This window comes from Zychaea mexicana, assembly GCF_025766255.1.
Source record: "Zychaea mexicana strain RSA 1403 chromosome Unknown BDB00scaffold_13, whole genome shotgun sequence".
Taxonomy (NCBI): domain Eukaryota; kingdom Fungi; phylum Mucoromycota; class Mucoromycetes; order Mucorales; family Lichtheimiaceae; genus Zychaea; species Zychaea mexicana.
Genome location: NW_026516676.1, coordinates 12,118 through 26,597, shown reverse-complemented (window position 1 = coordinate 26,597; position 14,480 = coordinate 12,118). Strand labels below are relative to the sequence as shown.

The following is a 14,480-nucleotide window of genomic DNA, read 5'->3' as shown; positions in this document are numbered from 1 at the left end:
ACAACAAGCGCTGAGGCCACAGCCTCACCACCCGGTATCAATGAGCAACCAAGCTGTGAAGTTTCCTCCCAACAGGTTGTATCCGGAAAGGGCCACCACATACATATACTTATTGTATCGATTATATAGGCTCGTGTGGATGACGATAACTATACTTTAAAGGACTTGATCGACGAATTAGAGGAAGAAAATCATACTAATTATGATACTGGCGTGGAAAACGAGGAAGATCCCATCCCTGACGAAGCACAAACACTCAATGATGACGACAGAGGATACAAAGAAAAAAGTTTCGGAGTGCTCGCCCAGTATTTCTTAAGTATCCAAGATCGTATCAAGACCAAAGATGGTGGTTATCCAAGGGAATACAAGAATGGAACTTTTTGGATTGAGCCAAAGTCGCCTTATTTTGCATTACGAGACGAAAGTATATTAAATCCCAAGTCATTGTACTTTCCTCGTGTATTTCTATGGTTCCCTCATTTATTGGTTGATCGATTGTACTGCCGCGATCCGAGGTGCTACAATGAGGCGGACGAAAATACCTTTAAAAGAAGCAAACTTGAAGATAAAGGCTTCTACAAGGATTCTTATGCACGTCGAGTGGTGGACATGAACAGGTATGAATTATTAGCAGCAACAATCATGGCAAGCCTTTAACAGCGAACTATGTGTTCGAAAGATGCTTTTATATTATGTCAAGACGATATGAATGTAAAACCTGTCATGCCTCATTGGGTGCACACGATGAAAAAATCTTGAAACAGCTGCCCGACGAACTAGCAGCAGAATTTCCCGCCATTTTTTCCTATCGGTGTGCTATCTCTAAGGATCTCATTGACATTTTACGACCATGTATGCAGCACGGTATGGGAGTTGCAAACTTTCAAGATATGCTACAGGAGCTGCACCTCAAACGCCATATCCGACTGCATATCATATACACCCTATATCAAATACATCGTCGAACGAACCCAAGTTACAAGGAGACCGAAAATCGCATCAGAAGCTACCCTGAGTTCTCGACATTCAAGGATTCTCAAGGATACGCTGGATACGTTCCTTTTATACCATATTTTCGACTCATATACAATGCTATCATGGATGTTCTTCGGCCAATTATGGACAAGCAGATGGTTACTATCGATGGAGAGATACTCAAGGGAGACCACACATTCAAGTTTTTGAAGAAAGTTGCAAAAATGGGTGACGCACCGACTTTTGGCGCTCTATATACTATATGTAACGAGTATGAGGAGATACGAATGCAATTGCTAGTCCCCACCAAGTCATTATCGCATTTACAGACGCCTTTTCAGGAAATGATGAAAACATACGACATGGACGGGTATAAATCACCGCAGCTATTTTTTACTGACAACGTCCGGGGAGACAAGGCGTTCCTACTTGATAATATCAGCTCATTGAAGAACGGTCCCAAGATAAACAGTTTGACTTTAACTGAATCTACCCGCAACAATCACATATTACACCTGCCAACCTTTATTACTACGCACTACATACGCAATGAAACCGAAGCTGAAGAAAAAATTACGAACACCATCTTGTGTGATATTGATCCACAAACGATTGTAATTGGTTTGTATTGCGAATGGAACTTCAGTCGACATGCTTCCCCTGGCAAAGTGGCAATATTACAGTTAGCATACAAGGTATTGGCTCTGTTCTGTTACACTATCGTTTTGGCAAGTTACAGCTTCACGCTAACAAAATAGCTTGTGGTTTAGAGCTACGTCTTTATCCTGCCAATCCACCAGTATAATAATATTCCTCCTTCTATCGAAACTCTTCTAAAGTCGTCCAAGGTCCTAAAAGCTGGCCGTAATGTTAGTGGTGACTTAAAAAAACTAAAGCGCGACTACGGACTAGACTATCATGAAGGCACGGGGTTGGAGCTCGACATGTTTTCTCATAGACGAGGCTTCATTGAAAATGGAAATGTAGGACTATCTACAATTGCTGAAGAAGTACTTGGGGGTAGGATCGAAAAAAATGATAGAGACAGCAACTGGGAATTACAAGATCTTTCCGAGAATCAAGTGTATTATGCAGCGCTGGACGCGTGGGCGTCGTTGGCGATATATACAAAGCTTGTGTGTTTTCGCACACTGGGTAAAACCGTACTAAATCCTCCTCCGCATGGTGGGTACGTTGCTATATATTCCCGTCTTCAATGTTCATTTCCAATTGCATATGGCGAGATATTACACCATGAGCAGCAGGTACTTTACGATTTACGTAATATTCTTTGGAAGAAATATATGATTCATTAACAACATGTGCTTCTCTTCATAAATTACTAGATAAATTCGACGACAACATGGCATATATATCGATCAATCACGTTTGTGTTCCTGGCGCAATTCTTGACTCGCACACTCAAAAAACTCTTATGGAATTTGGAGACCTCCCTTTTGCTGTGACAGTACCGATATCCATGCTACGATTCGAAAAAAAGTCGCTATGTTTATGGAGAGAGCAACCACCGCATCAAGGCAACAACCGATCACAAGCCAACATACCTGACGATATGCACGATACACCTCATATAACCGACAGTATACCAGACGATAGTGATCAGGAGTCAACATCTTCTTGTTCGACGTCAACATCACACGAACCCAATGACAACTCCAATGAACAAAGCACATCGAATATACCATGTTCCGACTCTTCAAGCTTCAACTGCACAAATATTTATGCGCAGGATACCCAGCAGCAACCAGTATATTCGAGAATCCTAAAAGACATCTATCACTTCATGGCGCTTATCAAGATACCCAAACGGCACGTTCTCGCAAAAGAATTCTCCCGGCAACTACGCAACGCTATCTTTGTTGTGCACCAAGAAGATCGGCAAAAAGTGGAGCAATATCTAGCGACCAAAAACATTACATGGGAATACATGCTAAACACGAATCCATCTTGGGTTATGCGAAGAGTGAAACGTATCGTCCCACCACCACAAGAGCTCGGTCCTAAAGTCCAAAATCTTTTTGCTGAATACAGTAACCTAATTTGCACCAGAACTGGAAGGAAATTGTTTGATAATGATGCCCACCGTCAAGCCCAAAACATGCTCAAGGCAATATATGAAGGCCAAGTTTCCGATCATCCCGATACGCCGCTGTACTATAAAATTGGATACGACAAAAAAGCAAACCTTCCCCTTTATCGGTGTGCCCGTGGAACAAACTCTCTAGGGGGTGGAGTCCATCATAACATTATCCGTGCTATTGGTTCTAGCGGTGCCGGACCACATTTGGCTGATTGCTTTCTTGCTGAGTATCGACTTCGTCATAACTTGAAGGTAAAAGGTGATATCCACTGAAATCAATTAGTTTTGATATTGAGATACCTTATATATCAGGTCGGCACTATGAATCGATATTTACGTCAGTACAAGGGACATTATGATTCATGGTTGATTGAAGCATTGGTATACCTACGGATGAAGCTTGGGATTTTCGGCACTGGTGGTGCTATTGAGGAGCAAGTGGGTGCCCATGTCCAAGGTTTGGAGCTGAAAGAGTGCAGCGAGACATTTGGTATTGCAGAATTTGCACCTGACGTTGCTCGCACACTTGGGATAGACATGTCTTCAGCAGAAGAACGAAACAACGAAGAGTATCGCGACCAAATGAATACGCTCAAACCTCGGCCATACTCTCTCAACATTAGTACCAACATCTTCTTACCGCCTGGTTCTACGGCCAATCCTTTGAATAAGCGCTACATCTTTCTTGCCCAAAAACAAGGAACAAAGTATGCTGTTACCCCTGTCCACACGAAGCAGGAATTCGAAAAGTTTCAAGAAATCATCCATGGACCAGCTCAAAGAACTATTGGCGCATCAGACTGGACCAGATTGCCAAAGCTTTGGAACGCATCCACATCCAAGCCGGTAGATGGAGTAACAGTATTTTACAAGACACCAGATCATCTAAAAATGCATTACGAGCGATGGAATGAGAGACGATTGACACGCGCTAGCAAAGCAATTAGCGATGGCATTTGTGAAACGATGAACGCAGAATTGATGTCACCAAGCAGAGGATATTCCGCATTACCTGCTAGCACACCGTCACCACATCCATTTGCCCTCCAATCCATAGTACAAGAAGATCTGCAAAACTCGTTACCATCATCAATAGCAGTAGCTGACCCGTCATCAGTAGCAACAACTATCTCATCATCAACACCAAACTCTCTCGGTGCATCACCATTAGGTTTTAGTCGATAGTCCTAGAAGAATTGCTCTGGCGCCATCACCATTGTCTACACCATCACAACCACTGTTTACAGTTAATGTACAAATCCCCAAGAAACGAGCGCGCCGTAAAAAACATGTATTACAGGGATCCTAAAGACTAAGCTACACACCCTTGGAACTATATACATATCATATTATATTTATATCTTGTTATCTACACCACTATATACTTTTACTGTCATCGATACCAATCAACAATAAACATATTTTATTTCATGCTGCTCCCAAATAGCTTATCAAGTCTCTTTCTTTTAATAAAAAAATATTGGGTTCTTCCCCAGGAATATTACTAGGGCCGAATTTACTTTCTGCAAATACTCAGTGTGTGATGTAAGCAATTCTAATGCATAAAGGTTTTAATCGACAATGTAATCCATTGGCTCAGGCCTGCGGTTCTCATCAACAGCATTTACCTGTCCATCTTCATAAAAAAATTGTATCATGATGTATAGTTTTGATTGTAAAGTTGTGAAGAAAAAGAAAAAAGAAAAATGCTGCTTTCATATAATATTTATATTTTCTATAGTGTCAAGCATTTGAACTTTTTAATTACAGCGTTGGAAATTGAATTTGGCCACACAAAATTAAAACGGGCTACGATTTTGAAAATGGGCCACGTTTTCCAAATTGAGCTATCTGAACGAAATTGCTTGAAGTTGAGCCGCACCATGCAAATTTAGGCGTAGCCATAGCAACAACGCTACAATGACTCTTACACACATATTTTTTGTCCCAGAAGTCAAAATGAAAATCATCCATTATGGACTACCAACACATAGTAAAATAGAGATGATCAAACAAAAAAAAAATAGAGGGCATTCCCTTTTATTGAATATGCTTTTTTATAATCTTGTGTATTAGGTGTCAGTGCTTTGTGATAATATCAGACAATTGTTCTTGCTAATTTTTTAATGTACTCATGTGGGGAATAATAAGAGAATGTAATGAGACAAATGATGATAATAAAAAATGATAGTAAAATGACAATGATGAGGAAATGGTAATAATAATAAAAATGATAGGGCATATATGATAATAGTAAAACAACCAAAGACGATCATAGAAAATGAATAATAATGAAAATGATGCACAGAACTTCAGGTAGTGGGGTGTATAGGATGTGTGAAAATAAAGCAGTCCAGCGGTGGAGGGAATGGATGCTGAAAGGAATTAATTTGTATTTTTACGAGATTTTTTGACAGAACTAGAGGCGTTCGAGGATTGACCTTGGTTATCAGTATTGGGAGCAAATGATGGAGGAAATAGACTTAGATTACCAGTTGCCAATGGCGGGACTCGGGTTTGACAGCACAAAGAATAAGTGTCATCGATAATGGCTTTTCCGTACGAAGCTAGTTCTAGTAATGACACCATCTTCAAAACATAGTCATCATTGTCTGTTGGGTACTCGAGTTCATCTGTTCGTCGAATTCTTACAATATGACCACCAGGAATATCTGCATCTATTAAACGAACAGCATCACCTATTGTATTTGATTTGTTTTAGCGCACATATTCTCATCAGTCATGTACTATTATTATTATTATTATTATTATTATTATTATTATTATTATTTTGCATACATACCATTTATGTTGTAACCAAGGACATGAGCCTTATGTAAGAGTGAAGGACGACGGCTCACGATTTCGCTCAACATATCCTTGAAAACAAATGGGAGTTTCAACATAGAATCTTCGAATTCTTTTGTATTATCTTTCGTAGGACCTACCTCTAATCCACCCAATTCAATACCCCTGCCAATATAAATTGTATCAAGTCTTCTACCAATCTTTTCACGTTCAATCTCATCAACAGCAGATAGTTTGCGTTTTGAATTTAAGATTTTAGCATGAAAGGTACTTGTTTTTTCCTTTCTTTAAATAATAAAATGAAAATGAAAATTTTGTCAGCACTGAATATCCAAAGATTCTTTGCTTTTGACCAGCTTCATCCAAATTAAATTTTACACTCACCCCAATGCTTCAATGCCCGAATTACGGTGAATCGTACTCAATAAGCTCCACAGATAATATAGTTTATCACTTTCCAACATATTTTGAGTAGGTGTACGCGCGCCAGGAGTAAAAAACGTTGCCGTTTGCATCAACGTCTGGGAAAGCCATGCAAGCAAAGGTTGTTCAATGGGATGATGATCAATGAGTCGTCTAAAATTATAAGCATCCAAAGCAGATTTCTATATACATATTATCACGACGATAACCGAAATAAGTTAATAATATTGAAATTTACATGTGGTGTTGCCGTTCACATACACAGACTTACCAAATTTTCAATCTGCTCGAACTTTGGTTTGAGTTCGTCGTGTATGCATCGAAGGATAGGCTGGCCACTACTCTTGAGTTCCTCCAGCTCTTCCTTATTGAAATAATTGACCCAATTCAAATCACTCATGTCAAGAATAAATGATAAAGTAGGACTGAAGATGAATTAGTGACTCATTTCGTTTTTTCTTTTTCTTTTTTTTTTATTTCCCATGAACAATACTTACTGGACGTAGGTAAGAGTGGCAACGAATTCACGCATTTTTCTTTTGACTGACCATAGTGTCTTTTTTTCGAGTGTGGCTTGTTGTTTGGTTGCCTTTAGCACCCAGCATGTGTTTTCATCTCGTATCAATGCATCATACACTTTCAATACCTTGTCACGGTCAATGGTCGAAAGCTTGGTTTTTAAAGTTGGACAAGTAGAGGACGAGGAGGAAGAGGATGCTACTGGTGCCGGAGTTGATCTTGTTTTTACTGGTGCTGATGTGTTGTCTTGACGTTCAATATTGAGCTTGTTTTCAATACGCTTCCATGTTGGCTTCGCGTTATCCTAACCATATTATGCAAATAGTGTTAGTAGCGTATTATTCGCCCGAAGTTATCTTGTCATCAATCTTTTGCATTTACCAGTCGTATTTCAAGATTGTTGGCACAATTTTGAATGTCCTTGATCCACATTGCCTTATAATCAAAATTCACACCAAAAATAAGACTGCTTTGAACGATTTCAGTTTCCATGGCATCTATAACAGACTGAAACAGAACTGGCCCATTCTCTTTCATACGACTCAATTGAGAACAGATCGCCGGTATATTATTAGTCCTTATTATTTTTAATATTTCATTGAAGGAGCAGCATTATATTACCTTCGAGTCTTTCACTATTATCAGTCATGTTTGACGCTGGGATGTTTGTACAGGCAATACATTAGCAAAAGGAATAGTTTAAAAGTTACTATGCGCCACATCGCTCTGACCTTCATCAAATTCCTAGAAAAAAAATCAACTCTACTAGAGAGTGATTGTACCGGAACAACATCGACCATACTGTTATATAAAAATAAGCCAGTAAATAAATATAAAAATATACGAGACGGGTTGTTTTTTTACTGAAGAGATAGAGAAAGATAAAAAAAATAGTGAAAGTTAAACTCTACCGTTGCTGCCAAAAGGTACCTTGACCATAAACAATAATACATGATTATAACTAAGATTCCACTGGTGAATGATATAAAGAATACAATAAATCAAAAGATCTTAAATTCATGAGCACAAAACAAATTGTCGTTAAATATGTAAAGCAGGAATTAGAGATCCGTGTTGGTTTTTGGGTAATAAACAATATAAAACGCAGCAACTTTTTTTGAACAGGTGGATGAGAATCATGATAGAGTACCCAGCAAAAAAAGATGGTGTGTGAGCCATGCGCATGAGAAATATATCACTGCTGGATCCACCCTATTTATTTTCATCAACACGTCACAAAAACAAGATACTCACACTATGATCAAATATCTTCAAATCGACCACCACGCTGTCCAGATTTCACCAAACGCATTGTTCAAGATTTTTTTTTATTTACGATTCAACCTTGGGTCAACTACAATTACGTGATCAACAGCAACATAATTACATCCAATACCCCACACTTCAAAACCGACTCAAAGATGACCTTAACAACAACCATTATGTCTTTTTTCCCTTCTTCACACGCTTTTATCAACCACCACATCAACAAACAATCAATCATCACCATTCACTTGAACTTATTAATTATCAACCATTCACCACCACAGCCACATCTAACATAATGCTTCAACAATGGTCTACAAAAAAAATATTGACAAAATCATAAACAATAAACTTCTACTTCACTAATTTTACCTCAGAATTGGAATTTTTTTGGTCAACTCCTATAGATCACTATGCACGTAATTTACTCTTTCGAATATATCATCACAAATTACCAACATCAGCTTTAACACATGCTTTCAATCATCCTTTCAGTTTAATACGTATATGCCAACTCTCCATAGAAAATAATATACATTTTCTTTTCTTATGTCCATCAAAATATCAAGTATGGAATTATTATAGTTTCATGATCCTGTCCTTCGACTTTTCTTCATTTCTTCTTTACGGGAGATCCTGCTTCTTCAATCTTCTCACACACAAATTTATTATTAATTATTTCTTACACTCTTTTACATATATGGCGTGCCTATTAGAAATTTATTTTCCAGGACATTCCTTTTCTTCCAAAAAAGATTGCAAATTCAGCGATTGAACATATCAACACTCTTTTATTGCAATTTTTTTCTCTTTCGTTGTTTATATATTAGCAGCCTTGGAACCCCTCTTCATCATTTTGTACCACTTTTAATAAGAATTTTGAGGGTAAAACCTCCATACAAAAAAAATGACCAAACATCTTAGTACATTTACAAAGCCTCCATTCCACCCACTTACAACAATATTAAATCTTACATAACATAATAACTCAGATATTCTCAATCTCAGAGCTTATGCCTTAGTCTTAACGTGCCCGACGAAACTGTTGTTTTTTTCTTCAATAATAATCAGGATTTTCGAAAAGTACTAGTAATGCACATCAGATGGCCTTGGTGGTACCGTCCTTACAAGATGTTCCTCTCATGGGTGTGTATTATGACCTACTTTCGGAAGTCCGAGTAATGCACACCAGATGGCCTTGGTGGTACCACCCCAACAAGATGTTCCTCTCATGGGTGTGTATTGCGAGTGTTGCGACTGCGTTTTACCTGTTTTGTCGAGGATCAGAAATGGGACGAGATAATTCGTGAGACTCTTAACGGTCAAGTTTTTATTACGAGAGAAAGAGAGAGTTCCAAATATTCTTATTACTAGTTAATCATATAACGAAATTGTCTTTGTGGAACTTATTTGATGTCCCGATCCTCTGGATACAACATCACCCCCCGCCAGGCTGTATGCCGTTGGTAAAGGATTCAGAGGGTTTTGAGGGCATGATGTTATAACCGGACCGATCATCTACGTTGTTTCTTGTTCTGTGATGCTACCCGCTGACTGTTTCTTGTCCGTTTCTGTTTATGGACAGAGGGCGGTGCTTGGCCTAAGCGATTCCAATAATCACTGATGGTTTGAGGGTCATCGAAATTTTGTGATGGTTCCCAAGAATCATGATCTCTGGTAAAGCCTTTCCAGCGTACTTTGTATTCGTATTGGCCTTTGTTCTTCCTGTGTTAGAGAATCGAATAAATGTGATAGCGGCGTTCTTTTTTCGATGCCTTTTGATCGCTATTAAGAATGGCTGCTTTTAATTGAGATGGTGCATAATTCTTTTCTTCAAGATCTCCATCAAGTGCTCGTACCACATATGAGCCTCCACGTGTTTGTCGCACGACTTCATATGGTCCCACAGAATCGGGGTCGAGTTTGTTTTTCTTTTCCTTGTTGATTGCTATCACATAACTTTTTGGTGGGAAATCAACCAAGCGGTGTTTAGCATCGAATTTTTCTTTGCGCTTAGCGTTTGTTTTGATTGTGCGTTCTGCAATCGCTGGATATACTATATCGTTGATCTTTTTGAAGTGTCCTCAATTTCTTTTGGAGTGAGGCGCTGCTTTGGCTTATCTTTTGTAAATCTTTAAATCATTCAGTTGGCGTCCAAACATCAATGCAAATGGTCGGGATTCATGTCTCTCCAGAACTTTGTTGTTCAAGGACAGTTGTACACCTGGTACTGCACGATCCCAGTCTTTTGTCGCACCTTTAATAGACTTCTTTATGCCTATGATGGACTTCTTGACCCATGCTTCAGCAGTTCCATTGCCTCTAGGGTGGTATTGTGTGCTGAATTGATGATTAAAGTGGGGCTCAATGCCAGTTCTTGCATAGGCAGATTGATGTTCTCCGTACCATTGTCGGATTGGAGTTTACGAGGTATTCCAAACGTACTAAATACATCAATCAAGACCTTTGTTATTGTCTCTCCTTTCTTGTCTGGAATAGGACGGAGTAAACAAAAACGTGTGCAGATGTCAACAAGAACCAGGAGGTACCGATTGTTTTGCAGAGAGGTGGTAAATTCACCAGCTAAGTCTAATGCCCAATGATCTCCAGGAATTTCTGCCGTGATAGATCGTAATGGATGGTAACCTTTGATGGCTATGTTAAACTTTTGACATTCTGAGCATGATTTGACAAGTGCTACAGCTTCTTCTTTCATGGCAGACCAGCGTAGTCCTTGTGAATGAAGATCTTTGATAATGGCGGTGGCACCAAAATGTCCCAGGAGGTGGGAAGATTCTAGCAATTGTTTCCTTTCCTCTTCTGGTGGTGTAACCATCTCATCATCGGGTGTTCTGGCAAAGCGGCTAATGTGCGACTTGGGAGTCAGCAAAGCCTGTCCATCACCCCTCGCCAGCGTTTGTTCCGTTGGAGGAAATAAGCGTGAAAGACGATCAGGGAGGACATTATGTATACCAGGAAGATATATTACTTCAAAGCTGTAAGATAAGATGCGATCAAGCCATTTGGTGAGCATAGGATTGAGCTCCTTTTGCGAATGCAGATACACCAAAGCTTTGTGGTCAGTATAAAGCTTGAAATGGTTGCCCCATAAATAAGTATGGAATTTGTTTAAGGCAAATATAATTCCAACCAATTCACGTTTGGTGATATGATAGTTATATTCGGCTTTTGTTAAAGAACGAGCCATAAAGGAAATATACTTCTTCTTGCCATCTTGTTCCTGCCATAAAACAGCGCCGAGGCCTTGATTGGAGGCGTCTGTAGCCACAAAGAAGGGTTTATGGAAATCGGGCTGATGCAGGACGGGAGATTTCCGTAAGATGGTTTTTAATATTTCGAAGAGTTCCTGATGGTGTTTTGACCATACTGGGGTTAAGTCATCATATTTCCGTAAGGCGTTTAATGGAGCCATCAATCGGGATAGATTGGGAATATATGTGCGGAAGAAATTTAGGATACCAGCAAATCTTTCAATATCCTTGCCAGTGCGTAATTGGGGCCATTGCTCTATGTTGGCAAGTTTACGGTCATCAGGTGTAATACAACCTTCAGCTACTCGATGGCCTAGCAAATATACAGATTTCATGCCAAAGGCGCATTTGCGGCTGTTGAGCTCGAGATTAGCCTGAGTAAGCCGGTGGATGACTTCTTGGACATGCTGGACATGCTCGGCAAGATTATTTGAGTAAATAATGACATCATCAATGAAAAAAGTGGTAAAATTGCCTTCAATCTGATCCATCAATTTTGCCATGACTCTAGAATATTTCTGGCTGAGCGTCTTAATTCCGAACGGACTTCCGATATGCATGTAGGCCTTGCCGTTGGGAGCAGTAAAAGAAGTTTTGATAGCGTCGGGCTCATGTATCCTGAGTTTGTTAAAAGCTGCAGTGATATCAAGAGTGGTAAAGACACGTGCGTGGCCAATTTTGGCTAGTACGGATTCCAGAAGAGGTAGCTGAAAATAATCTTCTGGGAGCAAAGCATTCAATGCTCGTGTATCCAAACAAACACGCGAGCCTATTCTTCTGCCTTCAGCATCCTTCTTAGGTGCGACAGTAAGAGGGTTATTCCAACGATGATCACGTACATCTGATGGAACTAGTTTGGTAATACCATCTGCTTCCCATTGTTTAATTGCTTCTTCCACAATAGGTATGTCATTGTGTGCAAGTTTATATTGTCGGCGATAGGCGAATTCACCAGAGGGAGTAGGTAAATGCACTACAGCTTCCGGAAGGGGACAAAAAGCATCCTTGGGATTTGCCGGTTTTCCTCGAGATAAGGTTCAATGGCATTCAAGAATTGCTGATGTTCTTCCGGTGTACCTGCAGGTGATTGGTTGGGTAAAGGTAAGGCATGTTCGGGATCCGCGTATTCTTGCGGTTCTCTTCTGTCCTCAAAAGAGTGAACTAAACCTGTATAGCCAATTCCAAATGCAGGCATCAGATCGGAGCCAATGCTGACCATATGGTTACGAGCTAAAGGCATGGCTTCGAAGCTGTATGTTATAGTGCGACCATTGTATGTGACGGCTAACTCATCAGTACAACCAACACGGGACAATTTGAACCATCGGCTAATCCAATATTTGCAGCTTCTGAAAGAGATTTTATTTTAATCTGATGCTTGTTGCAAAATTCAGGGTGGATTGCTGAAAAATTGGCACCTGGATCCAAGATAGCCCAGACCTGTTGGTTCTGTATGGTTACTGGAATTAGTGTTTCGTCATCATAGATGGGTTTTCCCTTTTCGACACTGGTCATTCGAGAAAACTTACAAGGTTCTGAGTTATTGGGAGCATCTCCGCTGTTGTCTTGTATATTGTTTTCTTCTATGGCTCTTCGGACTGCACGTTTGGCAGAGCGCGCAAGAAATTGTTTTCTGCGATCATGCGTCTTCTTTGATTGCCGTTGAGCAAAAGAGCTGCTGCCACTGCTACTGCTGGCTGTGGCTGCTGGAGCTGCTGCTACCAGTGTCCTTTATGTGTTCATGTCGGGGACCGAACTCAACGAAAAAGCCACGGTGTTGGCAAATTCGACACCAGTTGATCTGAGTCGGCGCGACGGACTTGGCCTCAGGTTTCCTGTGGAACGATTCGGTCTTATGGGCTTTGGACCGCGACGAATCGTGCTGACGGTGCTCGGATGTGAGCGATCGCTTGCCTTTACCTTTCAGGTTGGGCAAAGCCATTATGTGTAAGCTAATGCGATCCACGTCAACAGGCCATTCATTGCCATAGTTCTGTGATAACCAGGCCTCAGCTTGCAAGCGGGAGTCTTCTTGCATGTTCAACAAAAAAGTATCAAACACCGCTTCGTCCGTACTTTTGTAGTACGAACTGTGCAGAAGCTGCTGGAAGCGCCGGACGTAATTGTCGAGGCCTTCAAAATCGCCTTGTCTGCAAAGCAAGACTTGACGATTGCTTTGGCGCTTTTGAACAGCTGTGTCATAAATGGAGATCAGCACGTCTTTGGCCTGACTCCAAGTTGCCTTAGCAATGCCTCTACTAGAAAGGTGCTTGGTCAACTGATCACGCTGCGACTGATTTAAAGCTTGTTGGATCAGTCGGCGCCAGTGGGACTCAATATCCATGTTGTGGACCGTGATTGACGTCTCGAAATCTTTGGTCCACGCTTCTGCTGAAGAGAAGGTCATGGTGGCCCGTTTACTGCCATGAGGGAGACCATGCAGCTGCAAGTACGGCAAAGACTTAGGTACTGGCTGTGGCACCTCTTTGACACGCGCGTGCTGAGAACTGTACTTCTCCGTGGTCCAGAACAAAGGTTCATTTGGATACACACAGTTGAAGGTACATCTCACTTCTTCGAGCTCAGCATTGTTTGCTTTACTGGCCGCGAGAAGGGCACTGTGGTTTGTGTGGTCATCACTGACAAGAGAACGACCAATTTGCTGGGCAAGGATCGCCTGCTTTCCCAAGAGGACCTTCATAGCTGATTTGGCTACCTGCAAGGGGTCAGCGTGAATGGATTCTAAAGAACCCGGCTGTGCCAGTGGCATTTCGACATCATCCTCTGCTACTAGCTGGGAGCCAGCAACGGAACGTGACGACACATCCTGAAGAGAATGCTCTTGGACGTGGGTGCCAGGCGCGGGGAACTGTGAGTTCTCTGCAACGTTAGCTACAGACCGCACCTCTGGCTGAAGAGAATACTCTTGCGCATGGATACCAGGCGCGGGGAACTGTAAGTTCTCTGCAGCAATAGCCACAGACCGCACATCTGGCTGACCAGCGGTAGTGCTCGCCAAGCTCAAAGCATCACCTTCGTTGTCGAGGTTCAGCCTTTGCATGAAGGGCGGCAATTGTTGGATGTTTTGCTGCTGTTGCTCTTGCTGCAATGCA

At 41.0% G+C, this 14,480-nt stretch overlaps 1 protein-coding gene across 1 annotated transcript; it reads right to left on the bottom strand.

Moving 5' to 3' along the window:
• Positions 1 to 5,464: 5,464 nt before the first annotated feature.
• Positions 5,465 to 7,478, bottom strand: BDB00DRAFT_785335 (uncharacterized protein; the record flags this gene model as incomplete). The annotated part of the gene is made up of 7 exons (XM_053120532.1): positions 5,465 to 5,778; positions 5,883 to 6,172; positions 6,272 to 6,492; positions 6,582 to 6,735; positions 6,808 to 7,133; positions 7,211 to 7,326; positions 7,451 to 7,478. The coding sequence occupies 7 exons, from the start codon at positions 7,476 to 7,478 to the stop codon at positions 5,465 to 5,467; spliced, it is 1,449 nt and encodes a 482-aa protein (XP_052982830.1).
• Between the last annotated feature and the right edge of the window lie 7,002 nt (positions 7,479 to 14,480).